The sequence below is a fragment of the Lissotriton helveticus genome, chromosome 5_1, assembly GCF_964261635.1.
Source record: "Lissotriton helveticus chromosome 5_1, aLisHel1.1, whole genome shotgun sequence".
Classification (NCBI taxonomy): domain Eukaryota; kingdom Metazoa; phylum Chordata; class Amphibia; order Caudata; family Salamandridae; genus Lissotriton; species Lissotriton helveticus.
In genome coordinates, this window is record NC_136065.1 from 936337916 (window position 1) to 936365775 (window position 27860).

The following is a 27860-nucleotide window of genomic DNA, read 5'->3' on the forward strand; positions in this document are numbered from 1 at the left end:
CTGATTTCTAGGTTACGGTCTACCTTCAGTTGTTGTTGAGTTTGCTGGATGTTAGCAATGTGAGTGGCTCGGTGTTGTTCAGCATGGCTTTCTCTATGGGCAGCCATGTTGGTGTGTGTATTTTTGTATAGGGAGCAGCCAGTGCATCCCTTGTCTAGCTATGAATGCTAGTTGAAACGTTTTCAGATCCGCTAAGTTGAGCTCGCCCATTTTTTTCCACAGCCTCAGCTTGTGGAGGCCTATTCTAGCTTTTTTTCCTCTCCATATAAATTTGTTGATCATTAGGTCTATTTTCTTGTGGAGGTCTTCTGTCAGGGGCAGGGGAAGCATGTCTGCCAGGTAGTTGATTATAGGAGTTACCATCATTTTGATGGTGTCTATTCTACCCCACCATGTGATGAACATGGGTGACCATGTGTCTAGTAGCTCTTTTATTTTTCCCAGCGTGAGCATCTCGTTTAGTTCTAGGATACCTCTTAGGCTTCTAAATTGGAGGTCCAGATATTTGATACGAAAACCACGATATGAAAAGAGGGCCCGAGGGAATTATTTTTAATGACCAAATAAACTCCAAACCCCCATAAAATGAACAAATAACAAAACTAGGAGAACACTGGTCAACAAAATGGTGAGACTGTTAAGCTAGAAAAACCCAATGGACTCAGTTCCACTAAACTGAGACACGTCCCATCAGCCCACCTCACTGGCGGAGCATCGTCATTTGGGACTGAGAAATACAGATACAGTGAAGTGCACCCCTCAATGAGGGGGACTTTGCTCACACTGCATCTAGAAGACACTAAACTGTCCAAGTTCTCAGTAGAGTGGTGCTGAAAAATGTTGAAAAGTGCAGTGCATGAAAAAGTGCGGGTTAAAAATAGCTACCGGAAAACACCACCATCTTTTATTTAGTGTTTGCCAAGTGCCAAGATTAAAAAGAAGTGAAAAAAACAGATAGTTTGAAATAATAACTATCTCAAGGCAATAGGATCAGGGTCGACATGTTTCAGCCATCATGGTTAATGTTAACCTGGCTTTCTTCAGGACCTAGTTTGAAAAATGCTACTGCAATGAAGAAGAATTTCAGTGTAAATGTAATAAATAAGAACTGGTCCGATACCCCTACCAAAGACCTGGAGTACAAGTGACTGTTTCAGTATCCAGAAGATATAGGGTGTTCATCTATTCCTGTAACCAAAATAGTGATAATCATAAAAACATTGAAGGTTAGTGGAACTGAGTCCATTGGGTTTTTCTAGCTAACAGTCTCACCATTTTGTTGACCAGTGTTCTCCTAGTTTTGTTATTTGTCCAGATATTTGATAGCCTTTGGTTGCCAAGCTAGGCCTGAGTTTCCTATTACTTACCTGGTTGTGTGTATGTTGAGTGGCATACATTCTGATTTGTCTTTATTAACCCCTTACATGCTCATGACTAGCTCAGCTCGGCAGGGCATATACCTCTCAGGTACTCATGAGGAACTGAGCTCGTCATGACCACACCTGTTTTCGTTGCTGTCCAGCACAGCAGGGGAAACTCTTAAGCAGCGATGTGGTTAAGTTTGTAGCCTGAGTGTTTGGCATATGTTTCGATTGTATGCATGAGTGCTGGTATAGAGTGAGCTGGGTTGCTCGTTAATATAAGTAGATCGTCCGCGTAGGCGGCGATCTTGGCTGTTGTGTTGTTAATTGTTATCCCTGTGATGTCACTGTTTGCTAGGGTGTCTGTGATCAGAGGTTCCAGGGCTAGTAGAAACAGTAGCGGGGATAGCGGGCACCCTTGCCTCGTTCCTCTCTCTAGTTCGAACGGGCCGATGAGCCTCCGCTTATGGCTATTTGGCTATTTGCGCTATCGGCTTTTTGGTAAGCGCCATGACTTTCTTTGTGTACCCATCTCCTAAGTTGTACGCATGCAAGCATTCCTCAAGGAAGTGCCAGGAAACTCTGTCAAACGCCTTTTCGGCGTCTAGTGTGATCGCGACAGCCGGGCGAAGTGAGTTTGCGGAGTGTTCTATGACTTGGCATAGGAGTCTCGTGTTGTCATGTGACATGCGAGATTTCATGTAACCTACTTGCGTGTTTCCAATCAGCTGGGGTAGTATCTTGTTTAGTCTTGTGGCCAGTACTTTGGCGTATATCTTGCAGTCTAGATTAATTAGCGATATGGGGCGGTAGTTTTTGGGCCATTGTGGGTCCTTACCCTCTTTTGGAATGACAATTATGTTGGCTTGTGCCATTGTTTCTGTTATTGTCCCTACTTCTGCGCAGTGGTTGAAAGTTTTGGTCAGGACTGGGATGAGAAGTTCCTTGAACTTTTTGTAAAAGGGTGCTGTGTAGCCGTCTGGGCCTGGTGCTTTGTTGTCTTTTAGTGAGTTTATGGCTGTTGCTATCTCGGTCTCTTTGAAGTCTTGGCCTAGTGTTTTTGCTTCCTCTTTCAATATCTTGGGTAGGTTGAGTCTTTTTAGGTAGTCTGTGGTGCCTGCCTTGTCAAGGTTGTTGTCTGTTGTGTATAGGTCTTTGTAGAACTCCCTGAAGGTGTGGAGGATTTCTTTGAGGCAGGTATGTGTTTTATTGTGCTGTTCTGTGATAGTGGATATGCAGTGCTGTCTTTGCTTGCGTTTGAGGTAAGTCGCTAATGTTTTCCCTGCCTTGTTTGCTCCACTGAGGTTGATCTGTTTATACTTTCTTATCCACAGTCCCGCCCTCTCACTGAGGATTCTGTTAAATTCGTATTTCTTCCTTGTAAGTGCTAGCAGGAGCTCTGAGTTTGAGGTGTTGTCTATGTGTTGGGTCTCTAGTTGTTTTATGTCCTTTTCTAATTTGTCTAGCTGTGATTTTGCTTCTCTGTCCCTTTTGGCTTTGATTTCTATAAGGTTCCCTCTAATGGTTGCTTTTAGGGCCTCCCACAGGCATTTTGGGTCGGTATCTGGTGTGTCGTTCTCATTTATATAGTTTTTGATTGCTCTCTCCACCGTGTCTTTGTCTTCCTGCTTTGCGATCGTTATATTGTTGAACCTCCATCTGCGGGTGATGTGGTCATTGTGCCTGCCTTTAGGTGTAGACTGATGCAAGAGTGGTTTGAGACCGTTCTTGCTGCGATATCTGTGTGTTCTATCAGGTGCGTATGTGACTTTGAGATGAGAATGTAGTTGATTCTGCTATATGTGTTGTGCGGGTTGGAGTAGAAGGTGTAGTCCCTGGTGTCTGGGTGCTGTAGTCTCCATGGGTCTTGTAGCTCAAATCTGTTGCAGATATGTTTCAGGATGTTGTAGGAGGCTAGGGGTCTCATATGGGAGCTTGATTGTCTGTCTAGGGTGTGGTCTAGGACTAGATTGAAATCCCCTGCTACGATGTTCAAGTTATGCGTTTGGTTTTTTACCAATTTCTTTGTTACCCCTTCCCAGAATGTTGTGTCATCTGTGTTTGGTGCATAAATGTTGGTTACTGATAATGTTTCTTCTCCTCTTTTGAGTTGAGTGCACAGAAGTCTGCCTTCGTCATCATGTTCTACCCTCTCAATTGTTATTTTGGACTCAGAGTTCACTATGGTGACTACTCCTCTCTTTTTCCCCACAGCTGGAGAGCAGGCTAGCTGGCCTATCCATCTCGCTTTGATTTTATTCGCGTCTTCTAATGATAGTTTAGTTTCCTGCAAGAGGATGATGTCTCCTTTCGTTTTAGCTAGGTAGTCTAATATTTTTTTTCCTCTTTACTGGATGGCTCAGACCCTTGAGATTCAGGGATATAACTTTGAGGTCAGACTGCATTGTGTTTGTACTACTCATTGTGGTGGAGTGATAGCTGCTGTTTTTCCCGGCTTGTGAGTGCAGTGGTAGTTGTTGAGTGTGTAGGATCTACCTGTGCGAGTGGCTGGTGTGCTGCTAGATGGATCGCGTTTTCTATCAAAGGAAAAGTACTGGACATGACTAACTTGACAAACCTGACGGACATTACAAACTGGACGTGACAAAACCCCCCTCCTCTTACCCTTCCCTCCCCTCCCATCCCCCCCCTACTAACGTGTCGTACTGAAAGCGTGCGACAGCAAGGTCCTCTGCCCCCCACCCCCTGGTACGTAGTATAGTCTGGTTATCTTTCTCGTTACAAAGCGTTCTTTGTGCCTCTTTGAGGTTGTATAGTTATAGATGGCACGAGAACCCTCTTTAGCCCCATCGTTAAAAGGATATCTTTGTTCTTGGATAGATCGTCGCCTTCTGCTAAAGGTCTTGTGCTAGCGCCTGTGGTTGATTCTGCTCTCAAGATCTCTATTGTTCGTTTGCTTGTTCTTCAGTTTAAGGTAATCTTGTGTTGACCTTGTATGAGGTAGATACGTTGCTTTGTTGTGCTCGCATACTCTGCTTCGAGACAATACTTCCATGTTAAGGTGATTTTGTGTCTGCCTTATTTGAGGTATATCTGTTGCTGGTTGTGCTCAATTTCGTGTTATTTCCTTTGTTTTGTGCCACTCCTTTTATGTCTTTTCTACGAGTCTATTCTGCTTCGTTGTCCTGTGACGCTCTTCTTTTCGATGATGTGGTCGCCATTTCTATTTCTTGTGGTTCATTTGTTGTCAGGTAACGCGATAGCTCTGTAGGGTCATCGAAGATTATCGTTGTTCCTTTGTTGTTTACTCTGAACCTTGTTGGGCCAACGAAAGAGTAGATGATGTTTCTTTTCCTTAGTTTGTCTCTTTGCAACAGGAAGCTCTTTCTGATGTCTATTGTATTTTTCGAGTTGTCCTGCGTGAGGATGAAATTCTGTCAGGCTTTATCATCGGCAACATCTCCCCACCCTGGAAAGACAGTACATCCAGGGCGGACTTAACGTCCTGATGGACTTGCTGCAGGAGGGAGATCTTAGATCAAAGCTACTGGACAGTGAAGTGATCCAGGTCAGGGCATTAAAAATACCCTAATGTATCGACACACACTCACCAATAAAAAGCAAGAAAATAAGAGTGACAATGCCGCCAACCAAAAGTAAGTAATGGGGTGGTGGGGCTAAGAGACCTTTATTAAATTTTTTTTTGTATTGGTGTTGGAATATGTTTACGGCACCCTTATACTATTTTGCATGCAAATGAATGAGCTTTAGACCCGCCATCCACACTCTCCTGTGCCCCTGAATGGTATAGTAATACATTTCTGACATTTGTTAAAATGAAGCCCTAAAAAAGTCACTAAAAACAGTTTAGCTCTCATTCTGATCAGGCTGGTATTTTTGTGAGGTAACAGTAAATACGAATATAGCAGGATTCCTTTTTCCCTGCATAGTAATACAACTTTTAATATTGATTTTGATTAAATACAAATGTGTACTTAATGTTATGAACATTTCTGCACTAAAACGAAAATACTGCACTTGATTAAACTGTATTTGTCCGTACTTGACTATAGTATGTTCAAGTTTGGACTAACTTCCATTTTAGAGTTTGCAACGCAGCAAGTGTGATCTGGTGCTCTGTATTGGCATGCTGTTCTCAAAGAACTATGGAGAATCCCTTTAGCAAAATTTAAGGCTCTTCCATCCAATAACACTGTGTATCCATTCATTTATGAGACTTCCGTTGTTTTTTAACTAGATTTGTTCTGCAACATCCGATGACATTAGGTCAGAAGAGGTCATATTAATATTCAGTTTGGAGATAGGTCTAGGATAGTGGCAGCAGGTGACGTGGTGTAAGTCTGTATTTTGATTTGTTTAACTTTGCTCACCTTATGCTGACAGTGCGATATCCATTAGAATAAATGATACATTATGGAGGTAAGCCAATCTGGTTTGCCCCAACTCTAGTGACTGAACCCTTGTTGATTCGTCTTAGACTTTGGACTCATAATATTTTTGCCTTGACTCCATGATATTGTTTTGCCTTGACTCCATGATATTGTTTTGCTGCATTTAATTGAGCCTTATGCTTATTTCCTATTTTCATTTGATATACATTTTGAATATTATTTATGCCTTCTGCATTGTACCTTGAATTATTGTAATAAACCTTTATGGTTCATGATTTACTTCTGACTCCAGCGGATTTATTTTCTTAAAATGTTTATTTTTCATATTCTATTTGGGTGCTTTATACATACTTGAGGTTAACATTGTCCCTCCTGCGTAGGCGCTTTATCTTCATTATCTGTTACGATAGCATCGACACAACCCCCTTCCAAGATTCGCAAGTTAGCTAATGCTATCAGCCTGTTATAATGAATGTTGTCCCTTGTTTCAAGCTTCAAAACTCAATTACTTTTTGTCCTTGCCCACATTCGGACACACAATATATTTTTTTAATTGTGCATAGAAAAAAGTATTGTGTCTCACACGTCATATAATCCGGTTTTGGGTGAAAAGTCGTTTAGCCTGTAGGGCACTCTACCGAGCGACCCAGTCACACATTTTGAAGAGTTTGAAGCTTGGTTCTCAAGCCAGTTTGTCCGACATTAACATTTTAAGTTGATAATAATCCTTTAACGGAAGCAGCAAAGACATCTAACTGAAATCTTTTTTGCCCTTTTTAAGGTTACGCCTTCCTACTGTTCCAGGAAGAGAGCTCAGTGCAAGCACTGATAGATGCCTGCCTCGAAGAAGATGGGAAACTGTACCTGTGTGTATCGAGCCCCACCATCAAGGACAAGCCGGTAAGCTGTGAACAGACTGGCCTGGCAGCCAGCCCGCCTGTCCTCCTCATCTGTTCCAAAGCAAAAAGACTTTTGCACAGGCCCCATATCTAATGTCTGTCTTCCTGAAACCGGCATACGGACTGTCAGTGATACTTTTACTGAGTTAACCTTTTGTAGCCAGCAGACATTAATCATTGATTCTTGGAAAAAGTAACTGATGCTGAATTATTTAATGGGATATTTATGCGGTCTCCTTCCAGCGCCGCAGTCAAGGCCAATGTGATAAGCTTATCCTTTTCTACCAGTTGAGCAGTGATAATTCTTTAATTTCTGTTAACCAAATTCAGCTTTTTCATTGGTAATTAACACACTAAATGCTGATGTCCCCTGCAAATACAACTCTGGCTATCAAAAACAGTCTTTGGTCTCAGCAGCTGCTGACGGCTTCATGAGATTCTCACTTACGCCCCAGGATTGGAGTCTTAATTGTGTGGATGGGTGATGTCGACACTGTACTGTACCACCTCGCTGCACACCGCTCCTTGTCCTAGTGTTGTCACCCACGTACGTTGGGATTTTGGTTAATTCCTGCGTTCCACTCACAGGGTTAATAAAAGCCTTTGTGCATGGCCAAGTAAGGCATTGAATCTGACAAGTGGCTCAGTGTCATTATCGAACCTGCTATTACACAAAAGGATCCCTTTGGACTCTTTGTAAAGCATACACCAATTTCTTGCTCACAGCCACTCATACACCTCTCATCAACACCAATTCGAAACCCAAAACATAATATAACAGTATCATATATACATTATTATAATTCTGATGATATCAATAGATATAAGAAAAAATGTTTTTAAAAAACAGTGTCTCATCCATGTACATATATTAAAAACATTTCATTTACAATTCACAGGGAGAATTACTATCATACTTTAAAAACAATAACAACAACCTGCTACAAATCAAAGGTTCCTTAAGTACATAAGATGTGATATTACTATCCTAATGTACTGATATACTTTCTTAATCAAAAAACTCTTGTCCAAAACAGGTGTTGTTAGAGTACTGTTCCTAAAAGAAGCGACGCGTTTCAGTGGTATTGTATGGTTCACCACCTTCTCCAGGCTACCAAATTTTATCCAGTATTGGGGTATCTTTCATAGATTCACATGCCTGAATCATTCCCCGTCGCCGAGGCGGGAGTCTCACGATAAAAAATACAAAAGCAGTGCCTTAGTAAAACAGTAGTAGGCTAAAAGAAAAGCCCACAGGCCTAAAACTTAGTAGCCTATCTACCTCATTATATGAAAAGAACAAAAAAATAGTTCCAACCAATCAGCTACCAGCACCCTCTAGAACCTTCCCAACAGAGGCAGTTCTCCTCAGATTTTCACTGCACGTCGTGTGGAAGGGAGTCTCCCTGAGTGCTTACTCAGTTTCTTCAACTTTGTTCTTCAAAATGTCTGACAAGAAGGCTTTTTTCAGAGCTTGCAGGACCTGTGAGAAGGAGAGGGTCCATGTGGATGATCAGCACAAGGACTGCATCTACTGTCTACATCCTAAACATGTTCTTAAGGATTGTAGAATCTGCCGGACATTCCCTCCTAAAACTATTAGAGACGGAAGCAAGGCTGCTTTTGTGGTTGAAATCTTCCTCGGCTGAGGAGGATGACAAGGCCTCGACATCTAGCAAGAGGGCTAGATCTCATAACAGCTCTTCCAGTGAGGAAAGAAAGCATCACAAGGCTTCTCATGAAGTTTCTGACCAGTCACAGCGGTCTCCCAAACTATCCTCTGGGTCAACGCTGTCACTGTCCTCTAAGGTTTCTAAAAGGCCTTCAGCCCCCAAAACCGTGAGTAAAATCCAGGTTAAAACTCTTACTCTGGTTTCCTCTCATACGGTCTCTGTGACTTCTGCTGCTCCTCTGTCTGTGGCTACAGTCTCCACTACGGCCATTTATTTGCCTGTTGTGTCTTCTAAGATCTCCACTTCAAAGAAATCTAGTGTGGTGAAGGATTCGTTGACAAAGAGTTCATTATCTAAACCTCCGTCGACGACAGCATCAACGTCGAGCTCGTCGATGACCGTTCCATCGACGACGAAGGTAAAGTCCACCTCTTCGACGTTGAGAACATTTGAGGAGAACTGCCTCTGCTGGGAAGGTTCTAGAGGGTGCTGGTAGCTGATTGGTTTAGACCTGTGGGCTTTTCTTTTAGCCTACTACTGTTTTACTAAGGCACTGCTTATGTAGTTTTTTACCGTGGGACTCCCGCCTCGGCAACAGGGAATGATTCAGGTGTCATGTATTCCTATAGGTTCTGAATCGATCCCCCTATTCCTGACCCTATTCTGGTTAAACTAACTATCAAGTTAACTAACAGTCAGCCCATGAGGCAAGAAAAGCCCCCATGATGCAGATACCGTTATCTGACGCAGTCACACTACGGCACAGGAACGTGTTATCTGATTAGGTCATAACGCTTGAGATCTAATTAGACAAGCGACATTCCTCCAGCCCCTGATAAGGCATACGACGTTCTCATAACAAATCAAACCTATGACAACCTGGAAAATCCGTGCGGCCATTGTTTTGATTTCACAGAGAACTTCAGTAAAAGAATGTGCTAACGAGCAAGTCGTATGACATCTTTATTGACGCATCTATGTCCATCCTTACGTCAATCTCGGCACCTTTAAGGTATAAATATTGCCGATCTTGCCCTATGCAAACACACGCGTGGTGACAAGACGGAGCAGCCATACTTGCCGAAGCCCAGAAGCAGAGCAGACCCTGCTGGCAGCAGCCCGCCTTCCTGACGCGCTGAGAGACGCGCTGCTATCTCTTGCCGAGAGACCCAGCACCGGCGCTTTCGGGCAGCCCTCGCAGGCAGCCTGGAATATCGAGAGCAGAGAAAGAGATACCATTCCTCATTCATCCTAACTTCCAGGTACAGAACTGAATAACCCCTCACAGAGAATTCTTTAGTTATTCACTTGGCAAAAACAAACTTAACTTAAAACTGTAACTTTCTATTCCCGCCCACGCATTAGACTTAGGTCAGGTACACGGGGTAGGCGTATTTAGAAACACCAGTTGAGTACGTTTAGTCAAATGTATATGTGTATGTAAATATATTTTAATCATTTTAAACATCATATGGCTCAGAAACCATATCAATGTTTTTACAGTATTATTTTATACTATTGCTTTTAATGTATGCACTTTACTTAACTATAAGTATTGCAATAATATCGATCCATTTCTCTTGTACGAGAAAAGAGACTGATCAATAAATAACACCTTTTTATTGAACACGCCCGTCTCTTCCTTTTCTCTACAATCTGATGAGACTAAGAATGCACGTACTGACTGAGTAAAATAATTGCCTTGTGCTCACACGACTCTGGAGATACACTCTTGATTAGGGGAGAGCAAAGTTCTCATGTTCTATGGTTGTCAGAAACTAAATCCCTTCTTGTCTAATCAGGGGAGTTAATTCTTTCCTGAACATTCGAGAAAGTTTCTAGCGAACTCTGAGCTACGCTGGCAAACCCAAAACTTAAGTCTAGTATCGACAGTAGTAGACCTAGTTAACGTCTGGCCTAGGCCTTTACTGCTGTAGGTATTATTCCAATGCGCAGAGCCTATTGGGAAGATAGGAGCTACACTACATGGCGCCCAACGCGTTTGGAAAGGGCGATAAAACTAACGTAAGACATTTAGAGTAACTCAGTCGTGCTTTCTCACTCAGACCCCTTTTCCCAAATACTCCAAAGACGTCTGGAGTGGGTGAAAGGTAATATCCTCCAAAACCTCGCAGGAGGGAACTCCTATGTAAGGTTCTTGGTATAGTCAACGTTGAAGGATAAACAGTTCCAAAATATTGTGCATCTAATCTTTGTTCCATAAGAAACCTGATCTGCAAACAAACATAATACCATCCTGTCGGTAAAATGGGAGACAGTGATGAAGAAAGAGAGGCAGTTAGATTAGCAGCTGAAATAGTAGCAGCTGATACTGCAGCACTAGATGCGGACGGGGATATAATACTCATTCCGGTCAGCAAAAGGAAATCTATAACCTTAAAACTTATAGAAAATGGACTGACACCTAGAGGTGGCACAGTCATATTCGTAATTGAGGCACACGAATATCGGCAGACAGAGGTATACTATACATGGATACATTTTCCAGCAGCAAATGCTGTAACAAAGTACTTCCACTATTACAAAATAGAGGTTCCACCCGACATTTACACTCCTTTCGAGGAGGTGGAAGTACCACTCAAATTCCAAGAGCATTTGCTCTTATTTGATGGCGCCCTAATACATAATAATCACATCACCAGGCTCGGTCCTTTAGGTAGACCAGGAGCAACGTGGCCGGTCTTAGCCGGATACACACCACACCCAGACATCGAAGGAATGTCTACTGGAGAGCTGTTAATACAGCTAAAACAATTACTAAAAATTCATAGACAATTAGTCCAGTATGTAATGCGGACTTCAACAATTCAGCCAGCGATTAAACTCCCACAGCTGACCCCTCACCAGGGGAACACAAATAAAATCACACCACAGAACATCCAATCCTGCCTAGGTAAAGTTCCGGCTAAACGGGAACAGATACCATTCTGGTTGGCACAGAAAATCACCCAAATAGAGGCGGTGTTTCCTGACACCACCCCGCTAGAAAAACACAGGATTCTGACTATATGTCTCCCAATGGGAATCGCACCACACATAGAGGACTGTGACACTTGGGGTACAGTCTTTGCTTCAATCTACACAAAAACGCACGGTGTTCCATCCATTTCGGTAATACCAGATGTGCTAAAACAAATTCAAGATGAATACGGTCCAGAACCAGCTTTAACTCTTGGTATGAAATTACTGAAAGACTTCAAGCAGGTCTCGGCTATATTACTAGCCAATATAAAAGGTGAAGCAGCAAACGTGGCGATCCGCCAGAGGTTAAAAGAGACAGATATAGCAGACCAACCAGCTGAAATTGCCAGAATCATAGAAAAATCTTATGAAGAACTAGGTAGAGATAGTTTAGGTGGAATACCAGTAAAACCGCAACTGACTGAAAGTCCAGAAAAAATATTTTTTAATAATAATTCACCAAAAAAGAACTGGGATGGAAACAAACAATCCAATCCAAAAGAAAAGAAATTCCAGTCCCGAGGAAGGTCTCCTAGGCGAAGGGAGAAATCTCCGAACCAGAGACACAGGTCACCCCAGAGTGACCCCTCTGGGAAAAGATATAACCTTAGAAATAGGGATAATATTAAAAAACCTGATAGATAACAAGACATTGATACACGTCCCTCTCAATCTTTTCAGACTTCCTCGCAGAAATCGGAAAGAAGAGGACGATCAGAACAAAGAGAAGAGCACGCCAAGTCCAAAGACAAGGAACCTGCTCAACAAAAAAAGAAATTACAATTTCCAAAAAAGAAGGTAGCCAGTATCAAGGTAGTTAACAATGCCGAGAATACTGAGGACACAACTGAAAAACAGAGAGTGGGCTCAGACAATGCTAGACAGCGCAGCAGAAGTGAGCATAGCTCGCAAAGTCCTTATGAATCATCTGGAGTCAGTGGACACGAATGAATATCTTCAAGTGGAAACTGCAGACACCAGAGTTAGCAAACCCCACAAGATATACGAGATAACATTACGTATAGAGGGAGATAAGACTAGGAAAATAAGGGGACTATTTTGGGATAACCTCTCCAAGGGTTATGACATCCTTCTAGCTGAAAAAGACTGGCCACCAGAGTTTGTCAGGGAGTGCCCTCATGGCGAAGAAGTAATTATGCCTGCCTTCTCGAATCAAATCCCGATTCATAAAAAATACACACTTGCTAGAAAGTGGGCAGTGGCCTTAGCACCTGCTTTATATAAAAATCATGTAGGATGGGATGAGGATTCTCCTCCTCACAAAATCCAGTTAAAATCACAACCTACTGCACAAAGGCAGTACCCAATTAAGCAAGAAGCTAAAAAACAGGTAAATGAAATACTAGATCAGCTAGAATACCAGGGGGTGATTGAAACTTGCACCTCACAAATGAACAATCCTTTGTTTCCGGTCTCCAAACCAGACAATTCATATCGTCTAGTTTTGGATTACCGACACCTTAACACATGTTGCAAAACCTTTGCAGTGCAAAACTCACACAGTGCTGCACTAATGAATAACATAGTGCGCAAAAAATACAAAACAACCTTGGACATCTCCAATGGATTCTTTTGTCAAAACATAGCACCAGAGAGCAGATATTTAACTGCATTCTCAGTAAATGGCACTCAAAAGCAATTTTGTCGGTTAGCCCAGGGGTACAAGAACAGCCCGGGGGTATTCTCAGCGAGAGTAACAGAATTACTACAATTATATGATAATGAAGCATTATCTTATGTCGATGACATTTACTTAACAGATGATGACTTGGATACTCACTTGAAAAGAGTGAACACCATAATACTTGGGTTCGCAACAGAGGGTTACAAATTCACCTTTAAAAAGTCCAGAATTGCCCATCTGACAGTCCTGTTCTTAGGATATGAGTTATCAAGTGAAGGTAAAAGCCTGGCAGACAATTTCCTAGAGAAATGTGCCGTAATCCAAGCTCCTAAACACTAAAAAACCTACAGTCAATTCTAGGCTTCCTAAATTTCGGAAGAACATACATTGCAAATTACGCAGAAAGGGTCAAACCCCTTTATGATCTAATTAAACCAGACTTTAAAAGATCCAATTGGACTCAAACACACACAGAAATTTTGAGATCCTTACAAACAGACATGCTAATTAAAACAAAATTAGAAACACGTGATAACACACGCAATCTTGTGATTCGAGTCATCCCAGGGAGATGCGGATTCACATACCTGACCTCTAATGAGGGAGAAAAGGTACCAATTGCATTCAAATCACACTTGTATACAGAAGCTGAACAGAAATTCAGTAATACAGAAAAAATCATTCGTGCAGTTCAAACCGCAATAGCTAGAGAAAAAGACATAGCTGACGGTAGACATATCACAGTCAGAACAGCAGAATCAGCCTCTGAGGCACTAACAACACCGTGTAATTTACCAACAACAACATTGAATCCGGAATGGATACAATGGGTGAATTCAATCACAACGGACAAAGTATACTACTACTTTGATCCAGAACTAGAAGAATTAAAAAATCTAAAATATGAAAAGACGTATCCTCTACCAATCGACATTCTGCCTCTACGACATTACGCCTGTGTAATCTATACAGACGGACATGCTCAACCCTCCGTTTGGGGAGAACATGCATACAACCCCACATGTGAGATTACAAAAGAAGTGTGGCGCGGAGGTAAACTAAGACCTCTATTAACAAAAACACACTCAGTTGAAACTAATTCAGAACTACAAACTGAAATAATAGCATTAAAAATGGCGCTAGATAATGCGGATCGCGAATTCCCGACACTTATAGTGTCAGATTCATATTACTGCGTCAAAGCATATAACAAGGATTTGCAGACATGGATTCAGAACGGTTACAAAGATGACACAGATGCACCAATAAAGCAGAAATTGCTCTGGGAACAAATAGCTCTTTTACAAAAAGAACTACCAAGGACTCACGTGACACACTCACTGAGTCATCAGCGTGATGGCGTTCACGTTGTAGGGAATTCATTGGCTGAAACAGCCGCAGCGGCAGCCACTAAATCGGCTCCCGTAGTTCGAAAAAAGCGTACATTAAAATACATTGACGGTGAAACAGTGCTGGCGGTGAAAACGTCATCAAAAGGCGACTGCTCAGCGTTACCGATCAACTATCCACTCAAATATACATACATAATCGATGCAAACTCCGTCCCTTTTGCTCGAATCCCTGGAGTGGGGGATAGAGTGATTCCAAACATGGACAGGAGAAGCTTGTTAATCGCAGACGCACATATGGGCGAGGGTCTCAGACACCTCAAACTGAAAGATTCTCTGGAAGAATTACAATCACAGTACTGGTGGCCAGGCATGAGCCTGCATTACACCATGTTTGTAAAAAACTGCCCAAACTGCAACAGAGATCGCAGTCGGGAGAGAAACAGTTTAATACCTCGTCGTATCAAGGCAGATAATATGACCAATAAAAAGCAGGGCTTGCGATTAACATATACAGGCTAGTTTCCACTTATAATGTAGATCACCAGCACTCGGCTGACGTCCGGACTGTTATACAAAGATTTGCGAGTCTAAATGGCATATACGCTAAGAGCATGTTACGTTTGACCATAGTCTTCACTCTAGCCCTCCGGCCGGGGGGGAAACATGGCCAAATGAGCACAGCCCAGCGGGAATCTTCTCACTTCCTTCCTGAGGGTACGGGATGGTGTAAAGAAAAAACCAAGGCAGAAAGCAATCTATAATGGAAAGGATATTAGGTTCGGGAGCTGGGTGGGTCAAACATCTAATAAGTGTCCAACGTAGTCTAAATAACTTGCCAAGAAATTCTCTGAAGGGATTCAGTCCGTACGAATTATTATTTGGAACTAGAATGATTATCTCTGACCTCGACAGTCAGACTTCAGTGGTTAAAGAAAAAAGCTTTGATGTCAAAGACCGTTTGGCTATTTTGCAGGACTTAAACAAAACAAGAAAAGACCTGAGCAACATACAGTTGAAACAACAGCCAACAACCACTGAAGAATCACCACCTGTCCCAGCAAGACCTGTCTGGATTCCAAAAGTCGGGGATCTAGTCAGGGAGAAGATCGCGGTAAAGAAGGAATTTGGGCCTTCTTACAGAAAAGCAGTTCCTGTCTTGTCTGTCAACGGGACAAGATCAGTTGTACTACCGCCACTTGCTGGTAAAAAGGAGAACCGAGTTGTATCCATCGACCTGGTAAAACCACAACATGTGGCCGATAACAAACAGTAGAACAAGTGGACTCCCAATAAGTAGCAGAACACCAAGGTTTGCTACCAGTACAGAGGTCCTAACAAAGAGGCTCATCACATTCGAAACGCCTACAGAAGAACAACAAGGACTATGCAACGATGCAATAGAACTCAGACCTCTGAAAACCCAAATAAAAACATTTAGCAGAGACACACCAATCTACAATGAAGTACCAAGTGAAAATGCAAGAAACAAAAATCCTGAACCAATTGGAACAATTGACAGAACTGCATCCGGCTACTTCATCAACTTCGATGATTCCTCTGAAAGCCTCAGTGAATCAAAGACACAGCCATCATCAAAATCCTTTAAAGACAAAGCTAAGGAACTTTTGAACCAACTGAAAGAAACATATCTGATTTCTCCATGGATTGAATTTTGGGTGGGTTTTGGTGCATTTATCCTCATACTTTGGCTCATCATGTTATTAACTTTGGGACGCTTCATTGAGGGAAAATATGCTAAAATGGACACAGCAAGTCAGAACATCAACTTGGTCCTCAAACCACACACATCTTCACACGTCGAGAAAAGAGAACTTTCTTCAGCCAACTTCACAGCCAATCCTATACCTGGTGGGGTAGCCTGGGACAACACTGACTATGAAATTTATGGTCCGGTCGAGATCCTGAAATACCCACACCAAATCAAGATCTCCTTGAGTGACTTTGCAAAACCAAACTCATTTGCTGATGATTGGGACTTCGAAAGCATTAATAACATGATGTCTGACTTAGTAATGTCTGCTAAATTTACAAAACATGATTATTTGCAAGGTTCTACAAATTATGATAGTATGTATTGCTATAACCACTATGGTAACCATTTTTTACATACATCTGCACAACCTAGAAATTTTTTAAATTATAATCAATGGGAACATTGTGCAACACCTCCAAAAGGGAGCTCAAGAACCGTTTACGACAAATATTCATATTTTTCAGGTTTTAACACAAGTAATGCTGAAACATTTTATTTTAAATGGTCAAACAAGACAGGGATGAAAACCATGATAACCAACACAAAGTTGATATATTCAGATTCATTCTTCGAAGAAATGAATACTTTTGGATTTGATTATTGGGACAAAAATGTTGATTTGAAAAGTGTTTGGGGTACAAAAGAATGGCAAGTACAGGGTTTAGAAGCTTTGTTTAGAGCTTGCATGATCCCAGAACAAATGATATTTTTAAATGACACTGTTCAACAAACCACCTGTCTTGGCCTAGCCAAAATCAAAGATTTAAATAAACCGTCTATTCCAAAGCCAACAATGTTTAGCAATAACTCTGATACAGATGAAGAGATAGACGTAAACCATATATTAAACCAAAACAGAACACATCCTAATTGGAAACAATGGTTGATCTGGCCCACAGATACAAATAACTGTCAAGACAGATTCCTGAATAAAACACAGGGGTTCAAAATGACCAGGCCAGACCCTAGATATCCCCAAAGACATCACCCAGGGATAATAACAACCTACAGTGTGGGCAAATTATGCCTTCAGTGGCTACAAACTTCCACACTGCCTGAAATTAAGCAACACCTAACTTTACTTACTGATGGTGCTGACTTGCGTGATTTCATAATGGGACCACGCAAACAGCGTCAAAAGCGTTTCATAGCAGCCTCTATATATGCAGCATACAATGAGGCCTGGAAGGTTACTCAAATTGAAACAGCAGAGAGAATACGGGAAATTGACCGTATTAATTTGGAAAAATCACTTTCTGTAGTGGACAATGGGTTAATGACTCTGTCCTCCAGAATTTTTTCTTTGGACAGCATTGTGTCGTCAGCAATCGATATATTATCGCAAGACTTACTGTTATTACAACATGGTCAGTCACAATTGCGTTCTATTGTACAGCTTGGCTGGACGTTACAAAATCTGCGTTCAGGCTATGTGCCTTGGCGTTTAATCAACACAACGTCACTATTCCAAATCTTTAACCTTACTGATAGACAAATCGGTATGGCGCAAAAGGGTGCTGATTATACAATCTTGAGCATTGAAAAACTAGAAAGATTACCAATGACAATGTCAGAACCACCTGTCAGTGAATGGATAATCCACGGAATCATAAATATTCCAATCTCAACCTTCAGGTTTCAATACTGCCAAAAATATATACAGGCTGGCATGTACGAGAAATTGGGAAAGGGGTACCTTAAAACAACTTGGAACCTGCCCTATTCACATGCATGTGTCAGTAATAAAGGACAGAAAGTGTTTCTTAGTGGCAACAATTGTGCTATGTCACTAAGCGGCACGCTTCTGTGTAACGGAATTAGTTTGCATGGAGCCTGTGAAGGGAATTCATACAACCTTTCATGTCACCAGCAAGGCGCACCTGCAACCGAAATAGAACCATTCTTTCAAAGACTCTATAATGGGAGTTACATTCTTATTGTAGACCGCAAATGTTGTAGTCTTATGCCCGGGACTCCTTATCTAGTCACTACGACTGCGAAGGTCAAGTGCTGTGGACGTTCTTTGTTCCCCAGCTCCTTTCCAGACAGGGAGGCAAGGGCATGGCCCAGTTTGAAAATTACTTCTATTCGAATAGATGCTTTAAGCAGAATGAAAACAGTGCTTCTTCAGACGCCTACAAGGCTCACGTCATCAAAAGAAACGTATGATCTACAAGTCGCAAGGACGACTGCAGAGATACATACATTATCGACTAATTCCCCCGTACATTTCGCGGAAATCCTGAGCGAAATCTTAAATATTTCTGATACCACTGGGGTCTCAAAGGTATTTAAGACAGTATTTTCGATGGCATTAACACCATTCAAAGCCATACTGGGTATTTTTCCAGATTTCGTCCATTCGATTTTTGGCGGACTTCCCCTGATACTGGGACTAATTGCAGGAATCCTATTCTTAGTCCTTATTTTTCGTTATGGCAACCCATGTCACAGATCAAACTCTCGCGACAATGGAAGATACAATCCTAGCCATTGGATACCGGGACCGGATATCAAAAATCCTGGGACTATCCCGGCTTAGAGACCTGAACATGACTTGGTTTCTATCATTTCGACCAATGTGGCAAAGATGTGTTTTACCTGTATTGAGATGTCTGCTATGCGGAGAAGAATGCGTGTTAGACACCTGTCTGACGCTACAATCGGATGCGCCAGTGGATGCAGATACATTGTTGGTTCCTACCAAGGTTCACGCTTTGTGCTGCCCTCAAAGGCTGCCAATCCTGATGACGGCATTCGTGGAGTCTTCACCACTACGATTGAAGAGTAGTGAAGTTCAAGATGAAAGCAGCATTAATCAGGTACGACCTTCTGTCAGCAATGCGAATCAGAATGTCAATGGAGACAATCATGCGCACGAATGCATGGTTACACCTATTTCCGACTTAGTGGAACTTTCCCATGAAGCTGTTGACAGTTTTTTCGAAAGCCTTAATGATATGATGTTCTCTCCAGAACAGAAATAGAGACTTTTGAGCAAGCTCGCACACGGCGTTCCCTGAATTCGGCCTTCAACTTTGAAAATAAAGTCACATGAACAATTTTTCCCACCAGTTCACGGACAACAATTTTTTAGCAGCCCCAAATTATTTTTTACAAAATTTTCGGGACACTTATCTTCTGCTTAAAGTAAGAAACTATTCCTAGAGAACTAAGATTTCTATTTTTAGATACTTTATAAACTTTAGTTGCCCGCTGGTATGTTCACAAATATTTTATTATGTGATGAAATGGTCTCGAACTTTCTTTCTGTATAGCCATATTAAGAGCCATTTCATGTGTATTTCTCATATACCAATTAGGCAATATTGTCTACAAATGCGTGTTTACTTTAGCGTTTAATTCATAGCTTAAGTGCATACAATATATATGACTGCAATTTTTCAGTATATTTGAAAATTTCAAAATGCATTTATGTATTTTGGGGTGGTGAGGTATACACTATACTCTATAGTATGTTGTACTATGTTATACTATGCATAGATTAGTAAATATGACCATAGTTAGCGTGGAGTGGGTGTCATGTATTCCTATAGGTTCTGAATCGATCCCCCTATTCCTGACCCTATTCTGGTTAAACTAACTATCAAGTTAACTAACAGTCAGCCCATGAGGCAAGAAAAGCCCCCATGATGCAGATACCGTTATCTGACGCAGTCACACTACGGCACAGGAACGTGTTATCTGATTAGGTCATAACGCTTGAGATCTAATTAGACAAGCGACATTCCTCCAGCCCCTGATAAGGCATACGATGTTCTCATAACAAATCAAACCTATGACAACCTGGAAAATCCGTGCGGCCATTGTTTTGATTTCACAGAGAACTTCAGTAAAAGAATGTGCTAACGAGCAAGTCGTATGACATCTTTATTGACGCATCTATGTCCATCCTTACGTCAATCTCGGCACCTTTAAGGTATAAATATTGCCGATCTTGCCCTATGCAAACACACGCGTGGTGACAAGACGGAGCAGCCATACTTGCCGAAGCCCAGAAGCAGAGCAGACCCCGCTGGCAGCAGCCCCGCCTTCCTGACGCGCTGAGAGACGCGCTGCTATCTCTTGCCGAGAGACCCAGCACCGGCGCTTTCGGGCAGCCCTCGCAGGCAGCCTGGAATATCGACAGCAGAGAAAGAGATACCATTCCTCATTCATCCTAACTTCCAGGTACAGAACTGAATAACCCCTCACAGAGAATTCTTTAGTTATTCACTTGGCAAAAACAAACTTAACTTAAAACTGTAACTTTCTATTCCCGCCCACGCATTAGACTTAGGTCAGGTACACGGGGTAGGCGTATTTAGAAACACCAGTTGAGTACGTTTAGTCAAATGTATATGTGTATGTAAATATATTTTAATCATTTTAAACATCATATGGCTCAGAAACCATATCAATGTTTTTACAGTATTATTTTATACTATTGCTTTTAATGTATGCACTTTACTTAACTATAAGTATTGCAATAATATCGATCCATTTCTCTTGTACGAGAAAAGAGACTGATCAATAAATAACACCTTTTTATTGAACACGCCCGTCTCTTCCTTTTCTCTACAATCTGATGAGACTAAGAATGCACGTACTGACTGAGTAAAATAATTGCCTTGTGCTCACACGACTCTGGAGATACACTCTTGATTAGGGGAGAGCAAAGTTGTCATGTTCTATGGTTGTCAGAAACTAAATCCCTTCTTGTCTAATCAGGGGAGTTAATTCTTTCCTGAACATTCGAGAAAGTTTCTAGCGAACTCTGAGCTACGCTGGCAAACCCAAAACTTAAGTCTAGTATCGACAGTAGTAGACCTAGTTAACGTCTGGCCTAGGCCTTTACTGCTGTAGGTATTATTCCAATGCGCAGAGCCTATTGGGAAGATAGGAACTACACTACACAGGCATGTGAATCTATGAAAATACTGGATATCTGTAGTTACAGGTAAGTAACTTGTTTTCTTATCCAGTGTAAGAAGTGCCTAGCTACCCTTCGCTGTCCCCACCATTGATCTTCTACCAGGTTTTTGGAGACCTCGAGCACCAATTGATAAGTTGCAACTCCATTCATTGAGTGCACATTCCCTCTTGAGCACGTGACGGTTTTGATGACCACAGCTCCGGTGGCCAAGACTATACAGACCTTTGAACCAGCTCTGTCAGTGATGCTGGGGTCGCTTGTTTCCGTCTCCCTCTTGTTTGATATGTAAGGAAAGAATCTATTGATAGACTGCGGTTTTCCAGAAGAGGAAATCTCTTTTGTATGACTATTCTGTGAGATATAGAATAAAATTTGTTAGCCTGAAGAAGGTGGTGAACCATACAATACTACTGAAACGTGTCGTTTCTTTTAAGAACAGTACTCTTAACAACACCTGTTTTGGACAAGAGTTTTATGATTAAGAAAGTATATCAGTACATTAGGTTAGTAATATAAAATCTGATGTACTTAGGGAACCTTTGATTTGTAGCAGGTTGTTGTTATTGTTTTTAAAGTATGATAGTAATTCTCCCTGTGAATTGTAAATTAAATGTTTTTAATATATGTACATGGATGAGACATTGTGTGTTTTTTAAATACTTTTTTTATATCTACTGATATCATCAGAATTATAATAAAGTATACATGATACTGTTATATTATGGGCTTCGAATTGGTGTTGAAGAGAGGTGTATGAGTGGCTGTGAGCAAGAAATTGGTGTATGCTTTACAAAGAGTCCAAAGGGATCCTTTTGTGTTATAGAAGTGTCTATTTGGTGTCCTGTCCCTTTGGCTGAATAGGACCCCTTACTCTTATTTTTGGTGATTATTGAACCTATACAACCTAGGGTCTATTACACGTAGGGGCAACCACTTTACACTGGCCAAGAGTCCGGTATTCACACGCACGCCTCACTGCCACCAACCACATGCCTACTAACTCTTGAGTCGCCCGCCTGCTATTTCAAGCATGCACTATGAGGCTGTGTGTGCGGTCATGTCCCCAGCCAGCTGTCATCCCGCTGAGTGCGGTGTGCATCTGCCTCAGCTGCATCGAGCCTTCCTTGCCTACTTGACGTGCAGCGGACCAGCTCTTCCTGAGATGGGTGTTCATTGTCTCCATGCTATGCTACACCGGCCTCTCATCTCTATGGCCGCGTGGTGCCCAGATTTGGGCGCCTCTGGGCTGTGTCTGCGAGGGGACATGCCCTACCCACCTGCATCTTTCTGACGCATATGCTGGGAGGCCCAGGTACAGGCCAGCTGCAAGAGCAGTGATGGAGAGGTCTTGCCACAGTGTACTTACAGCAGCATGTGCAAACAAGGAAGGGTAGCCACACATAAAAAACATAATAAGATAGAAGGCACAGAGACCATGTAAGGACAAAATAGACCAGGACTGCCCCCACCATTGTCAGAAGTTCACTGGCAAACTGCTGCAAGCCACTCTATGTGGCAGCCACCCTTGGACAGGCAGCTGTGGCACCAAACATTACGTGATGACCGTGCTCGTGCTGCAAGGAACCCCAATGTACAATAAAAGTATCCCTGCCGCCAGATTGACCACACCACCCAATGGGCTCAATTCCAGCAATAGAACCATTTATTGTTGATGGCGCGTTGTCCACCCTGGCATCCAAATTTAAAGACTGGGTGGAACGCCTCCAATTTTATTTTGAGGGTGACGAGATTACGGTGGGAAGGCACTGAGCTCTCCTTTTGCATTGGGGGGGGACTAAGGACATTCACAAATTATACAAGACTCTGGTTGAAGTGACGCCCAATTCATACGCAACATTACTCAGGGCTCTTAAAGCACATTTTGAGCCGATGGCAAACAGGGATTATGAACGATTCGTGTTTCACCAAGCCCGCCAAAAGCTGGAAGAATCAATAAACACCTTCCATTGTCTGCTCAAAGAACTGACAAGCACCTGTGGCTTTCATGATGAGCAGGAAGAAATAAGGGGTCAAATAATACAGGGCTGCTCATTGGCGAAACTGAGAGAGATTGCTCTTCAAGAGTCCGGGAAATCACTCCAAGGTATTTTGACCCTTCGCCAGTCACAAGAACTAACTAAAGCCTGAGCATCCCATTTGGAGGCCGCCCTTCACTGACCAATTAAAACAGAACCAGTCAATGGAGTCCAACCACACCACAGTCCGGCTGCTCTATAAAACCCACAAGTAAAATGTGGATACTGAGGAGGACTGCCCCACAAGGTAGCTGAATGCCCCGTCAGAGGTAAAAGGTGCTTCAAAGTCTGCAGTTCGTCAAAGAAGTCCCAGAAGGAAACCGTCCAGGCCGTCACTAGCAATCCGACCACACCAGAAGACATGCACGACGACATCGAAGAGTACACTGTCCACACCCTCTTTTCAATTGGAGCACATCGCTTACCTTGCCGTCCGCTTCCGCAATGCCAACATCGAGTTGGGCCTCACTGCACAGGCTAATTTCCCCCTCCAAGAATTAAGAACGAAGCGTTAATCCATTAATGTCCGATGTAATTCCTGGAGGGGGAGATTGGAGCGTGCATGACAGGCATCAACATTTACATTTTGTCAGTTTTACCAAGTGACAAATCGGGTTTCTGCATGCAGGAATCTGGAGGCGCGGCACTAGCCTTAAAATGAATAGTCTCCCGTCTGAATCAGGAGGGTTGGCATGTATGCAGGAGACCTGTCCATACCCTTTACAGGAGGACGCGAGGGAATGTATGGCATAATTCAGTCACTGAAATGCATATTCCTAGGTAATCCTGACCTTTTAAATAAACCAGGGAGCTACATGCAATTATCCCGATGAGGAATTTCTGATAAATCAGTACCAGGGATTTTGTTTTAGGCTTGAGGCCCATCTGGGGGGCTTTGTCCTTCTTCCTGGGCACTTCACTGTTGTCTAGATCATCAGCTGACAGGTGTCTCTAAAGTTTCTAATGCAGATTGCATTCCCGCTTGCAGAGTCGTGGATGCAATACACACACACAAGGTGATAGTAATTTTGACAGCTGTGTTGCATCAAGCAGACTCTGAGTTTGTGTACTTATGTTTTGTGGGCTGGCCTTCATATGGATTTTATTTCAGAATGAAAATGTAATATAAATAAAGAAGAATTTTAAATGTAATACATAACTGAGAGTCGCCCCCATGGAGTATGACGTGGTTTGTAGAGTTAAGGGTTTCCCCAGAGTGATACACCATAAAGCGAGGAAGGGGGTGTGACAAATTGTGTCGTCTTTCTGCCTAACTCATGTGTATTGATTGTATAATGCGTTGTACCTGTGTGGTACTGTGCGGGAGGTTAAAATCTTGTAGCCATCTACCTAACTCATATTTGTTATGGTAGTCCAGGCAGCTTTTTTTGGTCTTCTGGCGGCTCGCTCATCTGGCAAAGGAATGTGTGCACTTCCAACAACCTGTGTGCATGTCTTAATCTGGATATCTTTTAATTTGTGACTATTCTGATTCTGAGCCATTTTTTCCAGGCCCAGCTTATGATTGAAACCATGTTATCTCAATTACTTTTTCTGTGTCTTCTTGTAGTTAAGACAAATGTATCCACTTCTTTTTTATTTTTATTTTCCAATCCTTTCTTCTAGTGTTCTTTGTCTATATTATCCTTATCTCTTGTTACACTGTCAGTTTCCCTGGCTCCATATACCCTATGCCACCTTCTCCCTTCGCTTCACTGCTTCCAGGGTCCTTACAACTATTGCATGTCCTGCATAACCAGTTGTCTTCAGAACAGGACATGCTGTGCAGAATTCAATACAGAAGGTTTGCACATGTACTGTAGAACCAATACATTGAAGGCCCCATCTGGCATAATGATGGTTGTGGCACAAATTGGTCCTCCCTGCCACGCTGTAGACTCTTATTTATTTTTGTGTCCATCCCTGACATAGAAGCACATTTAGACATTTATGGGTATCTTTGGCATTGTTGTTGCGACCCTTGGAGTAAAAGTGACCTACCATAATGTGTCTCTTCTTTGAATATCTTGGGTATGCTTCCCATTATTGTGGTCAATCCTTGGTTCAAGGTGGACTTCACTGAGGTTTGGTAACTACCCCGGACTTGTGATAGGCAGGTAATTTCCAAGTTTGGATGTAGTACATTTAAGTGCTTGATGAAAATGAGATGCCAATTTTTGAGGTTAAGAATCCTGCATTTCCTGAATACAGAACAGCTGCAACAATTTTTTGGGGATTGAAGGGGTGGATTGATTTTATTTACCCAAAAACCTGGGAGCAAAATGTTTGTCCTTTCAGAAATGTATTTAAAATGAACGTTTGTAATTATTCTTGCTGAACTTTTGACACTTATTGCAACTGTGTTCCTTGGTGCTAGAGGTCACTTTCTGCTTTGGTTTGACCCGTGATGGAGGTATTCGATTGCACGTCAAGTGCAAACTTAAATGCAAACATCTTACTTGAGATCCTCACTTCCAGGGCATAGCCCTGGCAAATGCCTGCATAAAGTAAGCATCGGTGCTATGGGCATGGTTGATGCTAATGATTGTAGTAGGGTTTTAGGTTGGTGTAAGGAAAAGAATTATGAATTGAATAAGGTTTGGACTTACTATGAGTGTTGTTACGGTGATGGTTAGGTTAAGGAATGAGATAAGAGTTGGGGAAAGGATAGGATTAGTGTGAAGGTTAGGGTTATGTGAAATTTAGGGGTTGGGGATTAGGGAAATTGGTTGGTTTGACTTTAAGATTAGTGTAATGCATGGCATTAGGAATGTCGTAAAGGGTTAGGGTTGGGATGAAGGATAAAATGTTGGGTTAAGGTAGGAAGAAAGGATAACAGTTAGGTTTAGGTTTCCGTGATGATCATCGATGGTAAAGTCCAAAATTATTAAAACGACATTATGTTTGTCACATAGAAATACATTTCAGTCAGACTTTTATGCATTTACCTTTACGAGTATGTTATCTACTATTTTTTTTTTTTCCAAAACAAATTTTTATTGATCAATTGCACACAAGGTGCAGCTCTCCACATTCAGGAGAAACTGCAAACAAATCAACAGCAGCAAATTATTGGCAATCCATACATCTTTCAGCTTCCCCCTCACCCCTCCCTGCCCCCAACCCCCCCGCCCCCCCCACTGCCAATTCCCCCGCACCCGGATCCCTCCCTAGCCCACTGCACGATAACGTCTCATTCTCAAATAGTGTTACATATAAAATCGTGTACACTGTGCCTTCATTTCGGCCCCCTTCCGCTATCTATGAGCAATCCTCACGTTCTGCCGGTGGTTCTAACCATAGACCCCTCTATTCTGCCCAGCTCTTTCATATTTTGTAGTGTTTCCTAGGGCAGCCCCGGGCCTCAAAAATAGGACTCTCCAACCCCATACAAAAATCCAGTCCCTTTTTCCACACCACTACTGGAGGTGCCCGTGAATCTTTCCAAGCTTGGGCCACATCTCTCTTGGCTACGGTGAGGCCCAACTGTTATCTACTATTTTAAAGGATTTTTTCTTACAATAATTTGTCACTGCTTGAGTATAGAAAGGCCTTAAAGGGTCCATTGTGTATACCCTTTTCTCTAGCATTCTGCCCTTCCCACACTCATTTGCTCTTGATTCAATCCCTTCTTAGCATGATAATCACAAAATACCTTTTTCCAACACGATTAGGTGTGCCATTATATAGCATGTCAGTGCAAGCAATCCTCTTTACTGAACAGATGCACATTACTGTGTCAAATATTTGACATTTATTTCAGGGCAGTATGTTCCCGTTATATGCATATAAGTATGTGTGGGTGTAGCACATATGAAGACTGCACCGTGGTGCACAAAAAGTTCCCAGACAGCAAGCAAAATTAATTGAACCATCCATATATAGAGGCAGTATGTTTGTGCAATCTTGCACATCACGCTGAGCATTTAAAATTTATATTTTCTCTCTGGCCTTTCGTGAAGTAAAGCACAAATACGCAGTACCTGTAATATTGTTCTGGACTGTTGTTTGCCTAAGTCAATTGGCTTAGTTAGTTTAAATACTGTTTATTAACCCACATGGCTAAGATTTGGCAAAAACAGCCTGTCAAGTAAGAAATTCAAGAACGTTACTGTTAGAACAGAGATGTGGCTTCTTGACCTCACTTGGCACTCAAAATGGGATCAGAGTATCCTTTCTTGTCTACTAGTTCCAGATTCCATTTTTAAGTCTCACCTAGCGATGCAGCGCATGTGCTGATCTCCTTGGCGAGACCTATTGTCGTCTGTTTCTCTGCCGAAGGGGGACAAGAGATGTGCACGCATACGGACAGGAGATGTGCACTACGTACGCGTGCACATCTCCTGTCCCCGCGTAGGGCTGGAGTTAAAACACAGCGCGCGCATGGCATGCTTTCACTTTCCCTACCTCCCTCCCTCCCCCTCGTCCTCCTAGCGTTCTCGCACTCTGATTGATTGACTCCTTCTTTCCTTTCACAGGTTCACAGTGCTTGTTTTATATAGCGCAAACTCGTGCGTTCTCGCATTTTAATTAAACTCCAAGGTCAAGCAAAATTAGCAGGGAGGCTAATCACTTTTGTTCCCTATCGACAACAGTTGTGAGCTGAAGGGGAAATCAAGAACCCATTTCATCTTTGATAGATGGATTACCATTACATTGGCTAATGGTAGAATTTGCAATCACTGGTATGACGCGCTCCAATAATATACCAACGAGTAATGATTAAAAAAAATGCTCCATCTGTGAAATTATTTTACTCTCTCTATTTGGAATATCTCACCACTGTGAACCCCACCCCTCTTTCCAAATACTGATAGCATCCCTAATTT

At 42.2% G+C, this 27860-nt stretch overlaps 1 protein-coding gene across 15 annotated transcripts in view; it reads left to right on the forward strand.

Moving 5' to 3' along the window:
- CPEB3 (cytoplasmic polyadenylation element binding protein 3) overlaps positions 1-27860 on the forward strand; it is a 1058629-nt gene that overhangs the window by 869356 nt on the left and 161413 nt on the right. For all 15 annotated transcript variants that reach the window (XM_078643412.1, XM_078643411.1, XM_078643415.1 and 12 more), the window contains one exon: positions 6516-6634. In XM_078643412.1, the coding sequence (XP_078499538.1) occupies positions 6516-6634 (119 nt within the window). The remainder of the gene's footprint in view (positions 1-6515; positions 6635-27860) is intronic.